Genomic DNA, 24,284 nt, shown 5'->3' with positions numbered 1-24,284 from the left:
GTATCTCTGTGTAATAGCAGATTTATATGGAACCCTAACACCAGCACTGTATTGTACTGAGGGGTTTTAGGATTGAGTTTTGGATAAGTAACAGGTTTGGCCACTAGTTCAACCTATATCCTCCTTGCAATACATATACCTACCGATTCATAAAATCTAGGCTTTCAAATTTTTGTATCCATATTTTTTCTTTTGATATTTCTTTCCTCAGGAAAAGACAAAGGAACTTGCCAGGATACAGCCAGAAATGTGAGAACATTTTTTCAATACACAGCTTTGTTTCAAATGAATTAGACCTTACACTGCTCCCACAATACCATGTCTGTGAAATGTTCAACACCCACACCGGATTCATTTAAATTGCTAAATGCCCTGCCGTATAAAATGCCTTTTATTTGATTATCAGTGGTCTTGACAAAGAGTTAGAAAACAAATGAGAAACAGACACATTTTTGCTACGTTAGAAAAAGTGTTTTTTTAAATTTACCACTGTTCATTTGCTAGTATGGAAAAAAATTAAAACATTTGAATAAGGCCGCTTATTTTGCCTGGGCCCTTTGTAATCTTGATTACAACCCCGCCCTTGGAAACAAAGCTGAAAGCTTATTCGCTTATGGTCACCCCAGAAGATACCAGTTAAACTGCCAGGACAATGTTTCTAGGCAGAAAATAAAGGCCTTTACCTATCTTGCTTGGGTTTTGTGATGGAAATGTTCTCCTTACATTTTCCAAGAATTATTAAAATACTGAAAGGACATGACAACAGGTCTAAACGTTTTTGGCTACTTAAATTTGCAGTGTCCAAAAATGTACACTTTTAACCCAAATACAATTCTTTGATGCATATTTACTACTGTAGTTTCTCATTATGTGCCCTCATAAAGCCACTCTTAACCTTTCGTGGAGTGTATATCGGTTTGTATTGCACAGTACCATATATGACATTTTATATATAAGGTTTGTTAATATATACAATATATTGTGTATTGGATTTGATTGCAATAAATGGCTACTTCTCCCCATTATGAAACTGTAGGACATTGTTATATTTGAATTTTGTTTGTGGAGACTTGACTTGAAGGAGAACTTGAATGCCTTCCACTGTGAAGGGAGTTGCTACATGTTTTGTTGCATTTTCCTACTGGCAGTGTAAAGCAGGACCCTGACAAGCTGAGCCTGCTGAGTATAAAGGAGCTAATCCCTGGGCTGCAGCCGCTGGCCTTCTGGATGTCAAACTCCATTGAACTCCTGCACTTCATTCAACAGGAAGTGCCCAAGCTGCTGCTGTGGGGTGAGGAGGGTGGAGAGATAGAAGGTAAGTTATTCAAAACAGGTGACATAGATAACACAGAGCAGGGAATGTGCCTCTCTGATACGTACAAAAATAAAGCTGGATATTTTCCATAACAGGCACTAGACTGAAGCAAGAGATGAGTGTAGAGACATGATTTTAAATATAATATAGACTGCTGAGGATCTCTTGGCCAGTAAGAGACACAACACATGCACATAAACAAACCCCATTAATGACATCAACCATATCACATTGAGTTTCAGCCTTACCATTGTCATTACGATTGACGTCCTGCTTGAAAATCTCTTTGCTCAGAATTCCCTTCAAATACAGACGGACTAAATAAAGGTTGGTTATAAATAGAAACAATTGTAGTAGAATGTAACAACAAAAATGACTTTCAGCTTGTAGGCATCTTTTCATAAGCAGATCCCCTGGTTTGTAAACTTTGCAATCAGTGATCTAAGCAGAAACTGCAATAGAGAATGATAGAGAACACACATTATAGCATATCAGGTTACATTAAACATTAGAAAATTGTAGATTATCCCTAGATTATTTTATACCAGTATATATCATAGTCTCCGAGCTAGTGTGGGGTTCCATTTAAATGTCTGCTATTAATATACTACACATGTCAGGCCTAAAGTGTTTCCCTGTTCTTAACCAGTAAATTTAGATAATAATCACACAGGTAATTTAAATTAAACAAGCAGCCATGCCTTGGAAACCAATGCAATATTTAAAGACTCCAAACAGCTTGTAAAGCAACCTATCATAGTGACATTTTAAACGTTCAAGTATGTTCATAGCTCAAGCAACACAATCTAGTTTTTAATTTCAGAAACTTGCTAAAAAATGTTTTTAAATGTTTTCTACAACTAGTTGAACAGTGGCCTGAGTGTTCCATTGTTATAAGAGATAAAACTAAGTCAGACGATGGGAAAATGTTTTGAGAAAGTGCAGGGCTACATTCAACTGAGTGAAATTCAACATTAATATTTTGTTTGTGTGTGTGTTTTCTTTTCAGACTCCCAGGTGTCTGCCACCAGGTCCGCGAGTGAAGAAGCCATGACAGTCCTTGAGGAGGTCATCATGTTTACATTCCAGCAATCTGTTTACTACCTCACCAAAGTAAGGCCTTCCTCTTACCTAAGAATTCCTTTTTACCTAAGAATTGTAAGCGTGCAGGACGTATTATTACACTGGGGTTAGCAATAAGCAGTGTCTCTCCACCCAGATCCTTATTGAAGTATATGTTCTAAAGGACCAGGACCCATGATTCTAATTCTAATTTATTTTCTATAAATGTATTTTTTTTTTTTTTTAGCATTTTTTATATTAACCTTTTAAAAAGATTGCTATCGGGAAGGAACAATGTATTGAATCAAATCAGAATTAACGAGACCTTAACTCCTCAAATTACTGTCTGCTCGTTATTTAAATTTGAAAAAAATACTTAAGTAAATAAACAAGGGTAGCTCTGAAAGTTAGAACCAATGCAGGGCCACAGTCTTAAACAAAAAAATAACAAAACAAGTATACAAGTGATTTTTTCTTTGCCTGGTATTGAATTTAAGAGCAGTTCACTTCGAGAGAATATTTTTATATACCGGTGTTAATACAGCGTCTTTCCGTACACGTCAATTCTTTATGAGCTCCTATGCCCAGTGTTTAGAGAAGGGCTTGTTATCCTACTACAGTAGCTTTCCCGTTTTTGGCCCCTGGGTAACCCCGGTGATGAGGCTGGGACCCTGTGGGTAAACAGCGCAGACTGGAAATGGGTGGAGCAAGGTGGTTCCTGCCTGGGTGTTTCTCATGGAGAGGAAGTCACTGTTCTGTGGCAGCTTGCCCAAACTCATGCCTGGAGATCCAGTGCATACAAAACGATAGCAAAGATAATTATTTTATTATTATTATTGTTATTATTATTTATTTCTTAGCAGACATCCAGGGTGACTTACAGTTGTTACAAAATATCAAATTACAGATAAGAGCAGTTCTGAAATACAATAAAGTCAGTGGTAAATAAGAGCAAATTCAAATAAGAGAAAATAAATGGGGTTCATTTTAATGATCTCAACAGTGGTTGCGTTTTTACCCATGAGTAATTCAGTGATATTTTCCACCAGATGTGATTTACTGAGCCACTTGTTAAAGAAGTGCTAACTTGTTAAAGAAGTGTTAAATCAATTTTCTTACCTGTGATTAGCGTTAACTGATCCCCTTTTCTCATGTATAAAATGCTTTGCTATTACTTTTTTTTTATTTAAAAGAAAATGTTTCTTCCTGGTATCAACTTGCTTCCTGTGCTGTAGGTCTCTTGACCCAATTGAAACTAGAGACTATTGAAATGAAAGTAAAATACAGGCAAAGAACCAATACATTGAAGTGCAAAATAATTCCCAAAAAAGAAAAGACAGTACATTTAAATGTTCAACATCTCAGTGCATGTATCTTTAGCTTTTAAATGTATGTATAACACCAGGGAAAGCCCTGTCTTTTAAATGCCTGTGAGATTTAGATTAATGTAATTTTAATCAATTCAACAGACTCTTGCTTGTGTTCTAATTAATAATGAATGTTCAGGCGCACGAGCTGTTGCTGTAGTTTCCTGTGTCCTAAGGAGTTACCTGTTTATAAATATACATAAAATAGTTAAACCATCAAACAAGGGTGAAGTAGAAATGCAATCACTGTATTACAGATATAAAAATCTTTTTTGGGTGCATCTGTGTGCGTCAAAGCCAGTATGTCCTGTCATGAAATCCGCGTGTTCAGATTTCTTTATGTACTCTTTTTATTTGCTCAGCACACACTCTTATCTCAGGGGAGACGTTAGGAGGACAGAGATGTTATTACTCCTAGTGGGATATAGTTCGTGCTCTGGACCCGCAGTATATTCGGATGACCAATATAGTACCCAAGAAATTGACAGACTCATGTATCTAAAGTGTTTTTACGAATCAGAGTATGATCAGTACTCCTTCGGTTTATTAACAGTTAAATATTGGATTGAGTAGCTACAGGCTACTTCATATCCCCAGCTGACAGACATTCTGGGCAGTCCAGTGTCTTAACAGATATTAACGTTAACACTTTAATACATCTTTATGTATTCGTGCAGCCGGCAGGCCTGGCCACGACCACGACACTAAATACATCCAGTAGCCTCTTTTCAGCACATTCAACAAATGTTCTCCTATCTTCTAAACATAGCGTGAGTCCCTTATAGCAATACATGCAATACATGTGAGATAAAATAATAATTGATTAATGCTTACCCTTTAATATAGATCGTAAAAGGATATGACTGTCTTCACCAGGCAAATTAAACTGAGTTAAATCAGTTCAATTGTGTTTTTGGTTTGCAGAAGATGGACCACCTTGCCCTGTCTGGGATGAGTGTGGTACTCCATTGAAATTACTCTGGAGTTAAATAGGTTTTTCGTCTCATTGGAATACATGGGATGCCTCAATTAAATCCAATCATTAATCAGGTGGGACAGTTCTTATCCATTCTACAAATAATAGTTTTCAAAAGATCCAGACTAACTTTTCAGAATTAATAGGTGTCCTGTACTCAATAAATTCAATATCTCATTTCTTGTCTAACTCCAAACCTATGATCTCATTTCTTTGCTTTCCTCCGAGCCCCTCCTTTATCTGAAATGTTAAGTGAACCAAGGTTCCCAGGATCTTGGTTTATAATATAATATAAAAACTCTACTGCATGCAAAACACTAATTTTATATGTGTTATATATGAGAGATGTTCTTAATATGTGACATCATCTTCTAAGTGATTATATTATGCTAAATTAAAGGTATGTGTTTCTTTTAACTTCATATTGTTTCATCATTTTGTTAATGAGTCAGTTTTGATTCCATATACCATTGTCTAACAGAGTATTTGACACAAGTTTGTCTCATACAATATTCAAGTCATTTAGTTTCACTAAGTTTAAGTGGTAATAGTTTTCATTACAATTATTTATCCATTAAGAGATGCACTGACCAGGCTCTGACCTGTACCTCTCTGGGAATATGTTACTGCTAGCAGTTTCCACAGTCTCTTGTTTTTTCCAAGGTCAGAGTCTGTGCAAAGCACTTTATTAGATATATGACCTGTCCATTAAGCCATGTGTTGTGCATATTATTTCAAGACATTTACTTATCAGTACTAAACCACTAACTCCATAAACCTTAACACTCCATCTCTATGAGGCTTGCAGCTCTGCTGAAGTGGAACCCAAGGACATTCCTTCTTTCTAGATAAAAAGAGAGGCCCCAGTTTCACTGCAGCAGTTTCAAATCACCACATTATAAGGAATCCATCTACCATCATTAGACAATAGTATAGTGGATTAATAACAAGGTACATTATAGTATATTATTACAAACTTAACACAAAAACATAACACAACACCTTTTAACTTCTATACTTCAATGGATATCATAATGTCTAGAAGTCTTATTGTTCAATAGAAAGAAGAATAAACTTGTACCATTTTCCCATTTAAGTAAATCGAATACTGCTCCAGGTTTTAATCTTCTTATCACTACAGCAAAGTCGTGAACAAGCAATAATACTTGTCAGTTTTAAATAATATGTTTTCTCATTATAGCAAATACTTAAAACATATTATTAATCTTATGAAATAACTGTTGTGAACTATAAACAGTGTTAATTAGCACTGAACCTGTTTCATTATAAGATAATCTTTCAATTAATTTACCTCTGTTTATCAATTGCTATAATATTATTTTGGTGAATCCCTCTTAGGATTTAAATCCAAATATAGGCCAGTATGACCCTTCTCTTTGTTCATACAAAATCCAGCCGAGACAGGATTTTTTCTCAAGACCTCTGGCTTGTTAGTTAATCTTTTGGTCATAAAAGTCTCTTCTTATCTTGTGTTTTTCTTGACATAAATTTGTAGATTAACGTTCACTTTTAGCCGGAATGGTGCTTTTTATCAAGCGTCATGCTTTCTGAAGATAAGATATACTAGTGGTAAATCGTTCATTATATATATTTTCTTAGGGATTCTCAGACTACTAAGTATTTAATTGAATACATGTGTAATTCCAAACAAGAGTGGACTGACCTATTTCATTGAGCAAGAGAGCCACCTACTAGTGGTACAAGGATACTCTTTCTTTATAATTCCTAATATCTTTGACACTTCATTTTATAATACATTCCATATTTGAAATTGCCTAGTCCATGTCCTGCGTATCCCAGCATTCCCAGCAGGATTCAACTTCTGTGCCGGGTTCAGCTCTGGTTGGTTCCGCAAAAACGACAACAGGCCCCTCTATCCAAAGTTTAGCATCACAGGTGTGAGACGCCATCTTCCTCACTTCGTACCTACAAGATACTTGGACACGTTTAGCTGGGACACCTTCTACACATTCCAATTTACCTAGATGACCTCCTTCACAATTTATGCATTCAATCCTCTTAATATCCTTTGGATCTACATTTAGATGAGAGAAAGAAATTCCTTCAGAATCATTACATTCAAACAAGATTCTACAGTGTTTAGCTAAATGACTACAGGCTGGACAAAGTTTGGGCCCAGTCACTGATGTCTTGCTTTGGCACATATTACATGCACACCTAACAAGAGGATTATGTTTCAATTTGTGTGTCAGGGTTAATTCTGCACCATGTACAATAGTTCTGGATCTGTACACATTGTTACTATACATTCCCTTCTGTTCGCACAGAGTCACTTTGCGAGGTACGCCTTCCATCCAGAACACTGAAGGAGGCCAAAACTCACTGTTATTCATATTTTCTGGTATCCAATTACTGTTCTGTCTCACATCATCAGTTGGTAGACACAATACAACTGAATCTGATTCAATTGATGAACCAACAGCTGTAGCTACTGAGATCCTCCATGCAAAAGGTGTCAATGTTTTACTATATGGAATAACTAGTTCAGCGTCACCTGCGACAGTCCGGTTCTCAATTTTCTTTACACTGGAAAAAGTATCCCTTAAAGTCATTTCACACGTTTGTTTTTTTTGATTCCCTGCTAAGTACAGATAATGTATGCAGTGCAGTTAACACAGGCTGCAGTGTTTTCAAACTTCCAGTGTGGCTTGAGTGAGCCTTCTGAAGGGGGAGGGAGGGTGCAGTGATCTGGGGTTGAATGGGGAGAGGTGGGTGAACACCAGAGGGTTTTATTGGGCGTGAACTAGGGCCCTTGCTGATCCCATGCCTGCTTCATAACCAATGTACATAAGGATGTTTTGTAGAGATCATTACCTATAACCTTGTTTCACATGCAGGACTGAGTGATATCTGTAACGGCAGTGCATCACACAACACTATCACAATTTACATCTAAGATTACATTCGATACAGTCTTGGTGTTCAATATCACCGAGTTTGCATTGTTGTTTAGATTCACATCTCTGTTTAAAGCACCCCTGTGGCCTCAGAAGAACTCTCAGAATAATTTATAAATGTTTCTTACATCCAGTAGGATGTGTTGTTACTGGTTGCACTCTGGTGTACCTGATGAAGTTTAGACATGATTCTGAGAGCTCTATTGAGGGCACAGGTGTGCTTAAAACGTCACCAGAATTTGAAGACTGAAACAGAAAATAACACAGCATGACTCTAAACAACCCAAACACATATTTTTCCCTCGTATACCAAGTTACCCTTAAAGGTGACAACAATCTGAAGGGTATGATGAAAAACACAAGCTGAAGAAAACAAATGAACCCAGCGGTTTAATTGTGATGACAGGCCAAAGAAGCCTGGTTTTAAGGTTATAAGATAGAGGCTACAATACTAAGCTTGCTTTATTTTATTTATTTATTTATTTATTTTTTAATTTAGGGCAAAATTAGTAGTGCTGTGATAATTAGCCTTACACATTTCCCTTTTAAAAAAAAAACTGGGTTGTACCAAAAAAAATTGTTTATCTGCAGTCTCCAGCTCTGGTGGGGAAAAAAAGCAGTCATTGAGTTTTATTGTGTGTGCTCGGGCCTGGTGGTTTAGTCGAGATACTTAGATCTACAAACAACAATCAGGGGTTTAGCACTCTAACAAAGCACCTCAGGAAGGCACTCCCAGCAGGGTGTTATTGCAGCTTCCTTTGAATGAGCTTCCAGGGAGCGCAGGGCATTACAACAAATCACAGGCCAGACAACAGGGGCATTGGAGCAATATGTTTCTGGGCCCACATCAGACCACAGCTAGGGAAAGGATACAGTTGGGGACTTTTGATTCAAATTAATATTCTGGTAATGCACAACTGTAGAGTAACCAACCAATTATGATAAATTAGTATTACATTTTTTTTTTTAACAGCTATGGCCAAAAGTTTTGCATCACCTAGAATTTTAGGATTGAGATATCACTTAAAAAAAACTACATGAACACAATTTAGTTTTATTTAACATCATGTAATTAAAGAAACTACAAAATTATATTGCAAAAGTCTACCGGAAGCCACAATAGTAGTACAGTATTTCATGTTAGATTTCGAAAAATGTCACATCTTTCAATTTTTGTCAGTTTTTCATTGCGTATATGGAAAACTACAAAGCGCCGTGTAATTCAATATGTTAACATAACATTATTCAGCAGGTTTCATTCGGCTTTATGAAGCAAAATTAGTTAATTTAATAGGGTGATGCAAAACTTTTGCTCATAGCTGTAGGTATATACATTGTATATACATAAATTAATATATAGTAAAAAAAAATTAAAAATGAGAAGTATTAAATGTACTCATTTACTATCAAAGTTTAGGGTGTTTTCTTCAACTGTAAGCAGTGCACTGGGTGTTGTCTAAAACAAGACTATAAATGAAGGCGAGCGCTCTGTCATTGCATACCTTTGTACATATTTTGGTCTGTAGGAAGATACAGTAGTCTTTCATCTGGGAGAAGTCTTCAGTTATAAATCTGTGGGAATGGTTGATGACAACAGAAGAACCATTTTATTCGAAACTGCTCCAAGATGAGGATATTTGGATAATGCCCACCGCAGTTGATACTAGTGGATAATGTATGAACACTATTCAGTTAAGCTTTGAGAACAATTTGGATAATGACAGTTTGTAAAAAAAAAAGTGGTTCTACTGTAAACAAATAGTATTTTTAAAACCTTTTTTGTAGTAAGTTGTGATTTTAGCTAGTTAGGTCTATTTAAGGACAGTTGGGGTCCTGAGCTGCCGATTATCAGCCCTTCACCGATATATTCCCACAAAACAGAACAGGAAATGACAAGCCGAACAGGAAAATAAACTTTGTTTAACACTCGCCAAATGTTCAGCCAATCAGGAAGCAGCTGCAGTACGATCTAGGGGAAAATGTATATACGTGCTGCAGCCTGCTTCCTTGACAGGAAAGGGAGGGAAGTGAACTCTCGTTACCATGGTTCCACAGCGAGCTCCCTGGAGACCAGGAAAGGGGTTGACTAATGATCACTGGTCAAGGCACAGGTCAAGCTTTAATGAGGAGATTTAAGAATCATAAACTGTGGAAAATGCTGACAAGTTTACATTTTTGTAGACGTGTAAACTCAAGCAAAAGCATGTTTTAAATTACAAAAAAATAACTATTTAAATGATTTAAACAGTACTTCACATTTAACAGTAAGTAGTAAACAAGTGTGGTCAAACGGACAAGTTCAGAAAAGAGCTTTCTGAAGAGAACATGGCTAATCAGCATATATAAGACGATGATTTGAAGCACACAACAATAGCTGCTTTCAGTTTCAATAGTTCCAAACTGCAGGGTGGTGCCAATCAATAGGTGGCATAATGGAGGCTCTAGTTCCTTAAAAGACTTGAATGCATAGATATACTGATACTGTACTTGCACAGAAACATAAAAAGAAAAATACAAGTACTTTTGCATGAAACAAGGCTGGCGTATTTATAATCAAGTGGAATGATGTTGAATCAGTATTTAACTGCAACGCAATACAAAAGCAAACCTGGAGATAAACGATCCAGACGGGTCAGCTGTTCGGTATTAGTTTATGGGTTTATGGATTTTCTAAATGGTAATTAGTAGTAAACTAAATGGAAATGTGTATACGTTTAAAGGGGGCTGCCTTAGTTGTGCCATGGATTTATGTGTGTCCTATTTACATTTAAAGAAACACTGTTTGATTTCTGTGTTTCAAAAAGCCAGCTCCATCCCAAGCTGGTTTTCTGACACACTAAGTCAGGAAGCAGTCATTACCACATCTATCATTTCAGTCTTCCCTCAGGATGTTCAGCTCACCATTACACCATTTCTCTTATTACATGCCTTTATGATGTCTTCATATAGTAGTTTGATATACAGTGTTTTCTGTCCCATCATGGAGATCGGCAACATACCCCAATTGTCAGCACTCTACTTACCAGCACGACCCAAGCTGAAATGCTTTAATTCTTCGGCTTCTCACCCTTTTATAATGTACACAGATACACCCCTTACTCCTTTACTACATATCTTTTCAGAACACCTCTAGTATAGGATGTATGAGGAAACCAGGCTTCTATAATTCCTACAGCATTGTACCCTTCAGCTACTAAGTTGTGAATCAAAACAACGGCCTAAATCTGGGCCGGCCCTGGGCTGCCTTTTGTTTTTTGGAGCATTCACATATGAGATATAACTCATAAATATGAACGGGGTCTAGGTCCTTTTTGTAATTACCACATATTTACATTCTATACGACTGTATTTGTATGAAATATAGTGGTCAGATAGTTGCTGCTCAATCATACCAGAGAGGATTTGTTACACATACCATATATCTTGTTACTGAGTTTTCATTCTTTTAGGAACGAGAACTGACTATAAAAGGATTTTACATACGTGGTACTATACTAAACTGTTTCCTCCCTAGTTACCATAGAAATGTCTTTAGACACTGGTATGCTGAGAACAATATGTAGCTCAGTTGTTAATAAGAAGAGATATGACATCGCCAAGTGCCATTGTTATGATTGAATGTCGCACTGTTCAGCCCCATAGTCTCTCAGTGTGCCAGCTGCAGTTATGCTGCTAGACAGGTACTCAGTGTTGACCTTTTCTTAGCCTTGGGCTAAGGTGTGGAGCAATTAAGATACTGAAATACATTAAAACACATCATCTTGTCTTTTTGCTGTGCCTTCGTACAAAAATAAAAAATTGAGTATCTGTATAGGCAGGGTGTGCTTATGTGTGTGAAGAAATCCCCCTCATATATCAGAAACCAACTGAAGATTTGAAATACTGACTTCATAGCTTTCTAGTCTTGTGTCTTTCGCCTTTTCGCTGACTGTATTTGCCACTGTGAGCAGGATTCGGGCAAATTTCCCATTCCATAGTAAATGTATGATGTGGGGAATTTGCCCTTATTGGAAAATTGGGCCCAGTGTATTGAAGAACCATTTTAAGTAGGGATGGGCAATGATATGAAAATTGTATATCGATATTGTCCACGTATTTCTATATCGATAATATTGAAGTCTTCCAAAACACAGAAAAATATAATAACACAACGTTAACAGATATTTACATATGAAAAGCAATAACTTACTTTAACTTAGTGGTGCTTTGCTTCACAATATCCATGGAGAAAAACAAGGTCTTATATTGTTTTATTATTCCATCATCAGCCACCTCAAAACCGTTTAATACCTCAACACCAATTCATGGAATACAATGGTTAAATAATACTATAGTGTGTGAGACTGACCATGATTGGTATGTTATTATTTGTTTATTTAGTAGACGCCTTTATCCAAGGCGACTTACAGAGACTAGGGTGTGTGAACTATGCATCAGCTGCAGAGTCACACAATTACATCTCACCCGAAAGACGGTGCACAAGGAGGTTAAGTGATTTGCTCAGGATCACATAATGAGTCAGTGGCTGAGGTGGTATGTATAGGGTTTGTTGTATATTAATATAAAATAAACTTATTTATACTGCGTTTGTATTTTTAGCAGTATTAGCAATAAAAAGTATGTCTTTGCCAGCATTTATTGAGCCGATTTGTTGAGTTTAGTATATGGCACAATGTCTGCATCATGGTCCACTTGCAATAAATTCTGTTAATGGTCATTTTAGGCCAAATATGTACACGAAATGTTTAACATACACCATCAGGCATGTGAGTAAACTTTCAGTTCAGGCACAGTTGGCCCGTTTGGGGTATGCTGTGGGTCAGAGAGCCCCAGGCTTTGCTAATCCTATCCCATAACTAGGCCTGAGTTCACAACCTCTACTTCCAGACTGCTGAAACACCCTGAATAGTGTTCAACATATTGATAGTGTTCAAACTGGCCTGAATATGCCAACAAAAGAGGATTCTTTATCTTAACTGGATCCCATAGTTCTCCTTCTCTGAAAAAGGTCACAGCGTGGTGTTTGATTGGTTTATCTTAACACTTCATCACAGGAGTGCCATTAAGTCAGGAGACTGTCAGTCAAGCTTAGTTTTCACAGGAACTGCCACGAAACGGGTCACTTCCCTTCTACCCACCATGCTCTAATTAGACCACCCTCTATCTGCGTGGCTGCCAAGTTCATCCACACACTATTACTTGCACTCGGTGTAGCCTGAAAGGGAATCGTTGCTTTCAGACTCTGCTCATCTGCAAGTTTGATATCAGGATGAAGGCACTGGCTGCTGGTGCTTTCACTTCAGTGGTCGTATATAAGCCTGCTGAAAATATCATCTTTATTGGTGTTTCAGATCTTATCAGTATACAGTAACAATAACGTCCTTTTTTCCTAAGCGAAGAAACTTATATATTAGGACAGCAGTGTGGAGTAGTGGTTAGGGCTCTGGACTCTTGACTGGAGGGTCGTGGGTTCAATCCCAGGGACACTGCTGCTGTACCCTTGAGCAAGGTACTTTACCGTGATTGCTCCAGTAAAAACCCAACTGTATAAATGGGTAATTTTATGTAAAAATAATGTAATTGTATGTAAAATATAATGTGATATCTTGTAACAATTGTAAGTCGCACTGGATAAGGGCGTCTGCTAAGAAATAAATAATAATAATAATTAACCTTGACTGCTGCAAATGATTGCAAAAGTATTCCTATTTGAACTGCAAGAGTGTAAATCAGGTTTCAAAAGGCTTAACGTTGTGGAATTATGGAAGAACATTTTTGCATTTATTTTCATATACAATGTTGAATTTCAAATGGTTGACAATGTATCAATGATAGTCTTTAATGAACTTCTATTTTTGAAATAATTAAAATGAGGTACTTTTAAATGTGTGTTTAAGGTTATGGTTTAGCCTTGGGAATGACAGACATTTGAGTTTAGGTTGAGCTGTAAAGCGCTGGACAATCTGAATCTAAAGTTCTCTAAGTTGTTAACTGTATTGGAAATAGCTGGAATATATCATTGCAAATATGAATTGGAGTCTGTTGGGTTATCTGTGCATTAAAAATGTGTGCCTTACTTCTTTTGTCAAGTCGCTTTGAGGAAAGAAAGCGTGATAGTCATGTGAAAGGACCTCAACAGCCCCAGCATTACAAGAACAGTTCAACTTTGGCTTGACCCTTTCCACCATCACCTTTAAAGTTGAATAATCCTTTAAATCAGGAATTAGGTTTAATTCTTGGTGAGCTTTTGAAGTCTAAAAGCGTGACTCTCTTCTAATCAGCCAGTTACGTGATGCACGAAGCCAGTTGTTCAGTTCATCTTGTAAATACAACATTTTACTTTTCATACTGCAAGAATGACACCACATTTATGTCATGTAAAATATTTAATTAATGTTTGTGAGTATACATTTGACAAAATACATTCTCAATAGGGGCAAGAGTCCTTCAAAATACTGTACAAAATCTGAATGGACATGCACAGTAACAGATAAGGAGTCTGATCCATTATTTCATAGCTAAATAGATAAATAGATAGACAGATAGTCATTGAACTGGATAAAAATGTCCTGCATCAGTGCTCAGTGCAAAACAAACAGTGCAAAACAGTTTCAGTCTGTTTTGAAATATATTATTTAAGATGTTGTGCCGAACGAAGCAAGAGAAATTAAGCAAAAATGTTTTATTTTGTAAATAAATGTGGAACAAGCTGGAATTCACAAAAAGCGTCTCCAGATATGTGTCACCAACGTCATCATTTTCTAGTGTGCTGTGGGTAATGAAGTGCACTTAACCCTTTCAAACTACATTTTTGCTCTGTTCCAATTCTGGCTTAATTAGCAGTAAAGTAGCACTTGACAAATGTGGTTCTTCATCAAATGCATCGATAGAAAATATTATAAGTGGAAGATCAAGTATGCCGTCATTGAAATGTTTTTGGGGGACATTAATCAACTTGGGATTTTTTGTCGAGCAAATTCCATACATAGTATCCGCAGTGCTCAGAGTAACCAGGAAAAACAGAAGGTCATTTCCTCTATGTTGTAGCCAAGTATGTTCCTGTAAACCCCATCTTTATATATGTGGATTATATTAACAGTTTGCTGTTGTGTGTTTGTAAAACTCTTTGACAAAGAATTAACAGGACCATGTAAACGTGCCACCCTTACCGTGACACAGCAGAAACACAAACGTTTGATTTGTATGGCAGTCAAGAGGCTAAAAATGTATTTTCTTATTAAGACAAACACTATTTGTGCTATATTAATAAAAAATAAATAAAGGAACATTTTCCATCTTTTATTTGCCAAACCCATTGTTATTTCCCACCCTTGCATCCACTTCACGTTTTATTGGCAAGTTTCAAAGCGTCTTTTAAACCCAACAGCTTGGATTAGCCTTCAAAACAATCTTATAACAAGAGCAAACACAGCCCATGAAGGTTAAATAATTTAAAAACTAAAACAACACAGATTAAAAGCTCTGTTTACTTTTATTGAATTTCATGCTGTTTCATCTGGGGAAAGAGGAAGCAGCTGCTTGGGTTACTTTGAAAACAAAACTGTTTGGTTATTTCAGTGAAGTATCGAACTGTGTTTTGAGTACTATAGAAGTTTAAACATTCTTTGAAATAGTTGTGCTTTAGTTTAATTCGAGTTCTTTAAACAAGTTAAAGAATGTTTTTTCAAAGTCTGTTTTTTTATGAATAAAATAAAGTTTGATAATTACTGTTAATTAAAACCACCAATAGCCCAGAACAGTTTCAGGAATGTCAGACTTAATTTTGAAAACACATTCTTTAAGTAACTTCTGCATTGAAGCTTGGTGAATAGAACCCATACGCTCCCCATTCAAAAAATATTAAGGACTTTTTTTTGAAGCGTGTTTATAAACATTCTCTCTAAAACAGATGAAAAAGATTTCATGGACTACAAAAACAGTCCGTAACAAAAACTTAAATAAAACACAACTTAAAGTTTTGTGAATAGGGCTAATTGCTAAAAAGGACCTCAGATGTGTATAATGACAGACAGTGAGGTCAATACCTCTGATTGTTTTTACTACAAAAAACAATTACTACAGTAATTTAATCTGTCAGGTACCCTTTCTGAAAAGACCATAAAATGTTGAGGCTATTATAATAGGAAACCCTAGCAGAATAATCAGCTGACACCAGCAATTGCAACAACTTAGTACACATATTGCATACAGGTCTTAATACAGTAGCTACAGGTAATAATATGGTACTGCAATGCCATGCAATGGCATTAAAATGGTACTCCTGTGGTACCATTCCCCCACCTGCAGCTGCCCCTATGCTACAGAATTACACTACCATATCACTGCATTGTCAATGTAGTGAAGGGTTATGAAATGTGCAACTCCTTTTGAACTGGATAAGTGTAAGCACTTCACATGAACTGTTTTCACAGTGTCTGTTTGGGATGCTAAATGCCAATTCAAATAATGTAAATGGTTCTGAATGCCACCAATATGTGGAGGATATGTAATTTTATGGGAAAGGTCCTGCCCACTGAAAGCTTGTAGCTCTCAGCTAAGCATGCTTGGGAGTAGTTTTTTAAGACAGTGGTTCATTTATAATCAAAAGCTATAGGAGTTTGTGTTGGCTAGATCTCTCCGGCCCTTGTGCCAGGCACAGAAACAGCTGGCTGGGTAAAATGAGCAGGCTACTGCTAACAAAGTGACATTTGTATGGATCTGCTCAGATAAAGACTTCTTTTTGCAACACAGCGGCAGGCTGTACAGAATTTCTTTCAGAATGGGATTATTTGCGTTAAAAAAGATTGAAATGGCAGGAATGTCAATTATTAGAGGTCCTTCTCAGTCAGCGTACCCGTTGTGATTAAACTTGTCGTAGGTTATTTTTTTTCTTCTTGTGAAACAGGGCAAAAGTTTCTTTTTAAAATGTGTGAACTAAGCAGTGTAGGTAAACCTTTGGACTTTTATTGTAAGCAATTAAAATCCTTGCTTTAAAAAAAAAGAAAAAAACAGTTCCAAAAAGCGTTTTTGAGGTTAAGCACATCTTGACACAGTTTTATTATTAAATACATTATTACATATGCATGTGTCTTTATCAAATACAAAAAAACAAAGCGGTGGACTATTGACTAAATTGCATAATCCTATCAAGATATGCTATATTGTACAAAAAAAAGCCAGATATTCTGTATTCTGTATTCTGTTATATATATATATATATATATATATATATATATATATATATATATATATATATATATATATATATATATATATATATCAGTTTTAGTTACCAAATTAAAGACAGACTTTGGTAGTGAGCTGATTGTACAGTTGGTGCTTGGTTGTCCTGTATCCAAAACATCCTGTCTTCTAAGAGTTGGACAATATTTTTGGCTAAGATTTATACCAATAACAAAAAAGAAAAGTAAAACGTTGACTAAATAGTAGACACCACTTCAGTAATTTTCTGTTCATTAAGCATGTTTAAAACCTGACATCTCTATGCTGCATTTTGACTATTTTCATATTCTACTGGTTGTCTTTGCAGTCTTTTCAATCCCATTAAACATTTTAAAAGGGATACTTCAGAGCTGGGTCTGTTTTGACTGTTCCATTCAGGAGAATATTTGGTGATGTCCACCTAAAGTGTCCCTAAAACAATTATAGTTTGTAATCATTGAGGAATGGTCTCTTGTCCCTTGAGGACTGTTTAAACACCTTGCAGACCTACACCAAGCACCCTACATGCTACTGACAGTCTAACGTTTAATGAGTTTTATGGTGCCAGGTGACACCCCATGCCCACCCTTGCAACATGTCAAACATGCAGATGGGAGGTGATCAGTGATCGGGCTGGAGGAAGCAGCAGATGCATTTGTAAAGACACTTATGATCAACTCTGTAATCTACGGTGTATTCATACGAAACAAAGAGCTTTTGTGTGAGGAAAATAGTGTTATTCAGAGCTTTCAAAAAAATGACATAACGCTGAGGCAACACATTGTGCAAAGACCAAGCAAGCAAATAGGTTTCAAAGCCCAGATGTGTTTATGTGCAGCCATGGACAAAGGTTTTGCATCACCTAGTATTTTAGGATTGAGACATAATTAAAAAAAAAAAAGATATGAACATAATTTAGATCTTTCGTTTAACATCATGTAATCAATGAAACTACAAAATGATATCGCAAAAGTCTACCAGAAGCCATAAGTACAGTATTTCATGTTAGATTTCAAAATGTCAAAATGTCATGTAATTCAATATGTTAAAGTAACATTATTCAACAGGTTTCATTCGACTTTATGAGCAAAGTTAGTTAATTCTATAGGGTGATGCAAAGTGCTTGGCCGTAGCTGTAGTTTGTTTCTAAAATATGTTTTGTTATTTATAGCATTTTAAAGTTTATTTTTTATTTGTTTACCTTTGTTTGTTGCGATCCCCCGAGAGACTTTTTGAGAGCATGGCTGTAGCGCCCCTGTGAAGTGTTTCATCAGTAAGCTGTGGTTTTAGAACAGGTGTCATTCATTAGTGTCCTCTACTCAGTCGTGCTTTAGTTGCCTTGCCATTATTGAGTAAAAGCAGAATGACTGACCCCCATAGAAAACAATGGGAGAACACTATCCTGCTGTAGTATGATTGCCATTTGAAAAGCGATTTGATGTTTAATGTAACCCCTGTTACTGGTCTAAACCAGACTTCAAAAAAAGTTTAAATAAATTAATTGACATAAAACTGTTTATATAATCAAGTGGGGCATTTATATTGAATTAGGTCTTATGCCAGAGTAAGCCCATTAAAAAAAAAAAAAAAAAAGGACTGGGAAAATGAGTTTATTGTTATTGAGTAAGCAGCTTCAAAACTGTTTTTTTTTTATTTATTACTTGACAAGCCTGCGTTAAGGTTTGACAAGGAGTTCAGAAGCTGCTGTTCAGTTCTAGTTGTCTGCCACAGACATACATAATGTTGGCTAGATCAGCCAAAGTATCTTTGTATTAGCCAGTAGTGTACAGCAGTGCATTGCCACAAAACAAAAGGAAACTTGTTTCTACAGTGGCAGATCACTAGATGGCTCTTACATAGCGCCTTTCATAGTGGACCACCATCACAAAGCGCTAAAAGTAAAAAATAAAAAAAATACATTAAATGCAGTGAAAAACAATGCATAATGCATAAATACAAGGCTAGGATGATATATATATATATGGCAGGCAACTAGAACTAAAAAGCAGCTCCTGAACCCAGGTGACTTTGCACAGTAGTTCTGCAGTTTCTCCATGCTTTTCCAATGGTTATATTATGCATTTATACATTATGTGTATTTTACCTCTCTAAGCTTTACAATGATTACCTATGCTTTACCATGCTTTCACAATTACACTTTGCTATTAATATGGGAAACTTTTGTAAGGGTGTAGCTGATGTTTCACAATTCAGGGCAATTGCATTTTAACCAGAGCCTGTGGAATGACTGAACTGGGCTTGTTTGTTCCTGCAGACTCTGTACACAGCGCTCCCCGGGTTGCTGGACAGTAACCCCTTCTCTGAGAGTGGTCAGTTGTGCGTGCCGGATGGGGTGAACCACATCTTAGAGATCCTGAAGGAGACCCTGCAGCTTCTCAATCAGTATGAAGTCCACTCCGAGATCGCCTCCCAGCTCTTTGCATATCTCTTCTTCTTCACCAACGCCTCCCTCTTCAACGCACTCATGGAAAGAGGTAAGGGATCAACAAAGAGGCTTTAACTTGTGGTTAGCACTATACCTATTAAAGATATTGCAGCTAACAAAATAGTTCCATACATTTTCTTCGCCATGCACATCCTTTGTGTCGCTCGCTTATGTCTTGTCGCAAATTAAAAAATCGCATCACGTCTGGTGTGTGGAGACCTTTAGACTTGGGTTATTTCACAATACTTTGTACTGTAATAATTGTAAGTCACCCTGGATAACTTATCCCTACCCCATTCACTGGCTTTTTTCCAGTCCATAGCCAATCAACTGCTTCACCTATTGACTGATAACCTATCAGCATGTAACATGCATTTGAAATTACCAAGGCAAAACAAGGCAAGCATTCTCTAACCTAGTGTAGTACCAGATATCTGTTTTAAAATTAAAATACATGTTTTCTGTAACATGTGTTTCTGAGAAAACTACACATTTCAGCCCTACTGTACAAAGCTAATGTAAGTGCAAATGGTTAAGATGTATGGAATTATTTTGTTAGCTACAATTACTTTAAAGGTGTGAGAACCAAGGCTTTAAAATATATTTCCGTATCTCTTCTTGGAACTTAAAATCATATCACTGGGTTTTCTTGGTTTTATTGCTTTTCATTTCTTTCATTTGGGCTATGCAGATATTTCAATACTGGTGTTTCCTGCATCCAGACCATGTGACCTACATCACAAAGTACTGTGAAGTAGCCGTGTCATTTTTTTTTGCAGAGTGAACTATTCCAGCATTGTTTCGAATCCCGGGAACCCACAGGTAGCACTGCATTGGCCCTTCCCTTATCAAAGTTAGCATAGTAACGTGTAATAAATCATGGTGGAATCATGGGAAAGCATAGGTTAGCACTGTAAAGCCCAGAGCCTATTAAAAGCATGTAAAACCATGGTAAACTATGGTAAATGCATAAACATGGGAAAAGCATGGGAAAACTTATATAAGGGTTGTGCATGGTTAGGAAGTAAAATACAGGTCTAACTTGTCTCATCCACCAGTGGTCAAGCACCCAATGGATCCAGGCAGATTTCAGTAGCTATAATATGATGTAGATGTAAGGAAATTGATTTGAAAGCCTTTTCTATCAATTCATTAACGAGGCAATAGGCCTGCATAAAATCAAAGTCTGTGGCGGCGCCATAGCTGTACTTTATAATGGCCATTGCATGCCATCATTTTGATTAAATGTAGGCCAGGTTGGCATCAGTTCAAATCTGAGTCTCCTGGATATCCTACAATATCCTCTATTTAATGGAAAGTGTATAGTTATATATGACTATAGGTGTGAAGACGACTGATTGTTATTGAACTGCTTTCATGTGTGGGAGCAGTGAATGGAGTTACACTGCTGTGTATAATCACAGCAGGTGATTCCCTCGTTTCTCTCTACCTGCATTTTGAGTCAATGGTTCCTGCCAGCCCTGGTCTTGCCTCAGTCTTTTATTCAATCAGCAGATGAGTTTCACTCGCTGTGATTCACCGCATTCCACCAAAAATCCAATTTTATCCCAAGCATCAGAGTTAAATTGAAAAGCCCACAGAAAAGTTTAATAAGGATCGCAAAGACGTCCCAGCTATAAAACTCTGTGCTTGTTTATATCTCCTTCTGCCAGTCACCTTTAAATGTATTATACTAGACTGACCCTAATCTGTACCCTACTAAAAATGCCTGGTCTGGTTTTTGTTTTACATTTTTTTATACTTCTGTTTCATCACAAATCAGTAATAACCAATACAGAGACAGCTGTACACGTTTACTCATCACAGAATTGTGAAATTGAGGTTTGGTTGCTATAGCTGCTATGATTACAATTTATTGTGATACTGTAGCATAAATTGAGTCAACTGGAGCCTTTCTATTTAAAATATAAAATATAAAATTCGGAAAACAGAAATAGAAAAATAATAATATACAGGCAAAATTTGAAAAGGTAACTCTTTAAAAATTATCAATGAACTGACAGGGTTTAGGATGGCGGTGTTGAGATCCACCAATATTTAGATGATCCCAAAAGAAAATCTAAAGACAGAATAGAAACATGCTTTCCCGTATTTGTTATTTTGGCAGTTTGAAAACACCCGTTGCTGAACCCTGCTTTAAAATGCAGCACAATAACAGTTCTAAGAACTTCAGCTACTGGAATGACCACTAATCTGACATCCGTGGAATATCAATGAGTTTTCTGATTGGATGACATTGTTGTGCAGTCCAGGCAGTACTGATTCATCCCAAGCATCTTTGTGCGCTTTCAATTTGAATAAATATCAAGCTGCTTATTTGTGGGTTTGCCTACCAAGGCAAGTGTTGATATGTTAAAATAGTACTACTTATTAAAAACATTTGTCAGCCAAAGAGTAAAGCTCTATATTATCAAAATTGTTAACTGGCGTTGTAATTTTAATGTAGCTTTTAATTGTTGTCAGTGTCTGTATATCCTCCATGTTTCTGTCCCACCTTGTTGCTAAGTGCACCTTAGCAACAAAAGCCGGTCTTGTCTACAGAGCAAGCCCAGTGTATTCCCTGTGTGAAGTGAAGGCGTCAGGCTTTTCCAGCTGCTAGAATATTAATAAATAAACCAGCTTCATGTGAATGAGTTATGAAGGAGCTAACAAAGAAGACCCAGTAACTCCTTCATACTCCTCAATGAAAAAAAGCAGTTCCCAGACGTTTACCGGTGTTATCAGTGAAAAACAGGTCATCGTTTTTGACCAAGAAAAAGATCTTGAATTTTTATCCTTACACAAAATATTCTAAAACCTAACCTCCAATTACCTAATTACCAGTATAACAGCAAAATGAAATTCAGCAAAATCCATTTCACCAACTCTTAACCTGTACTACAGTCCAAGCAGCTCTGAGCAACTCCAAACCAGTGCTGTCCAAGATTTCAGAAGGGGGAAGTTTATCTTTTTTGTTTTGTTTTGAAGTGAAAGGAGGCAGCTGTTGGGACGTGGCAGTGTGCTGATCGGAGAGTGTCTGTGTTTCCTCACAGGTTCCGGAGGGGGGTTTTATCAGTGGTCCCAGGGAGTGCAGATCAGAGCAAATCTCGACTTGCTCCTGGACTGGATCCAGGGCATCGGCCTGGGAGACCTGGCTCTCGACTTTTTCCACAAACTTTCCACAGCTGTCAACCTGCTGGCCACACCCAAGCAAAACCTCCTGCAGGTAAGAACTATCATCCAACCTGAGTGGACCTGCTTCACAGTCCTGACACGTTGTTCAAGAAGGGTAGAGTTATTGAATGATATATGTTGGGAATTACTCACAAGATAAAACATTTCAGGGAGTGATTTTACACGCTGTACATGCGGGCCACTTTTTCACATTTTCCATTGAAGGTCATATGGTAAAGATGTCTTAACTATTATACATAACTTCAAAATGTCCATTCAGAATTCTCAAGTAGACAAGGCTTTCTTCAGTGTATTGACATTTTGAATTTATTTTAGTTGTATCTTTATTAACTGTTAGTACATACTGTACTAATACGGTGACACAATGTGTTTCATTATTTGTTAATGGTTAGTTAATATATACAGTAGTTACATGTTCATATCGTTTTCAGGTACAGTGCCCTCCAACAGTAACTTCAACTCTGTGTTTACATTTGTTTAAAAACAACAGTAATATTGTGAACTAGCTTAACTAACCATAACAAAATAATAGGATTTTTTTGGCATGTGAATAAGCTAGTTAACAATTAATGAACTAAACCAGGGCAGGCACATTCAGAGGATCCTGACAATTGCATTTGTGTAAAATGGAGAGTGTATCAGATTACAGCCAAATGAACGACAGAAGTTTAGTGAAGATTGCTGCCAAATCAAGGCAGTTATGTAAATCTAGGGAAGTAATGTTAAACCTTTACAATGCATTAGTAAGATCTCATCTAGAATATTGTGTTCAGTTCTGGTCACCTCATTACAAAAAGGATGTTGCTGCTCTAGAAAGAGTGCAAAGAAGGGCGACCAGAATTATCCCGGGTTTGAAAGGCATGTTGTATGCAGACAGGCTAAAAGAATTGAATCTATTCAGTCTTGAACAAAGAAAACTACGCGGCGATCTGATTCAAGCATTCAGAATTCTAAATGTTATTGACAATGTAGACCCAGGGGACTTTTTCAACCTGAAAAAAGAAAGAAGGACCAGGGGTCACAAATGGAGATTAGATAAAGGGGCATTCAGAACAGAAAATAGGAGGCACTTTACACAGAGAATTGTGAGGGTCTGGAACCAACTCCCCAGTAATGTTGTTGAAGCTGACACCCTGGGATCCTTCAAGAAGCTGCTTGATGAGATTCTGGGATCAATAAGCTACTAACAACCAAACGAGCAAGATGGGCCGAATGGCCTCCTTTCGTTTGTAAACTTTCTTATGTTCTTATGTTATTATGGTGTTTGCTATTTAGAGTGTCAGACAGATTGACCTGATCATTGCATAAAAAATTGCAGTACAATGTTTTATTGCAGTATAAAGTCAGCTGCCCAGCATACACAACACATACACAAGGAAACAAGGAAAATCAGGGAGGATTAATAGTTTTTTTTAAAGGAATTTTGTAAAGGGAATTTAGAGTTAACGTTAACATGTGATGTAGCTTTACAGTGATTGTGATGATGTGTTCTATGGGAGTGGTCTATATGTGTATATTTCAATAATGCTGTGCATTTTAGTCTCCAGTGGAAGTTCCCATCCTGTATTGTCACATGATCAATGGCAATCATATTCTCAGAGAAACCTGTTTCTAAAAGTAGAAGTCATGTGTCTACTGCGAGAAACATGTTTCCATTGTTTCTGGTGACAATTTTAACTACCTATCTAGTTTGCCTGCTATATATATATATATATATATATATATATATATATATATATATATATATATATATATATATATA

The 24,284-nt window shown here is 36.7% G+C and overlaps 1 protein-coding gene across 2 annotated transcripts in view; it reads left to right on the top strand.

Annotated features, from left to right (window-relative positions):
- The window catches only part of LOC117423568 (ras-associating and dilute domain-containing protein-like), a 67,890-nt gene that overhangs the window by 18,109 nt on the left and 25,497 nt on the right, over positions 1-24,284 (top strand). For both annotated transcript variants that reach the window (XM_034039568.3, XM_058989908.1), the window contains exons 6-10: positions 212-249; positions 1,149-1,315; positions 2,325-2,428; positions 19,157-19,376; positions 22,381-22,553. In XM_034039568.3, the coding sequence (XP_033895459.3) occupies positions 212-249; positions 1,149-1,315; positions 2,325-2,428; positions 19,157-19,376; positions 22,381-22,553 (702 nt within the window). The remainder of the gene's footprint in view (positions 1-211; positions 250-1,148; positions 1,316-2,324; positions 2,429-19,156; positions 19,377-22,380; positions 22,554-24,284) is intronic.

This window comes from Acipenser ruthenus, chromosome 17 (assembly GCF_902713425.1).
Source record: "Acipenser ruthenus chromosome 17, fAciRut3.2 maternal haplotype, whole genome shotgun sequence".
In the NCBI taxonomy this organism is placed as follows: Eukaryota; Metazoa; Chordata; class Actinopteri; order Acipenseriformes; family Acipenseridae; genus Acipenser; species Acipenser ruthenus.
The sequence above is the reverse complement of the archived record's forward strand: the minus strand, read 5'-3'. Positions and strand labels throughout refer to the sequence as shown.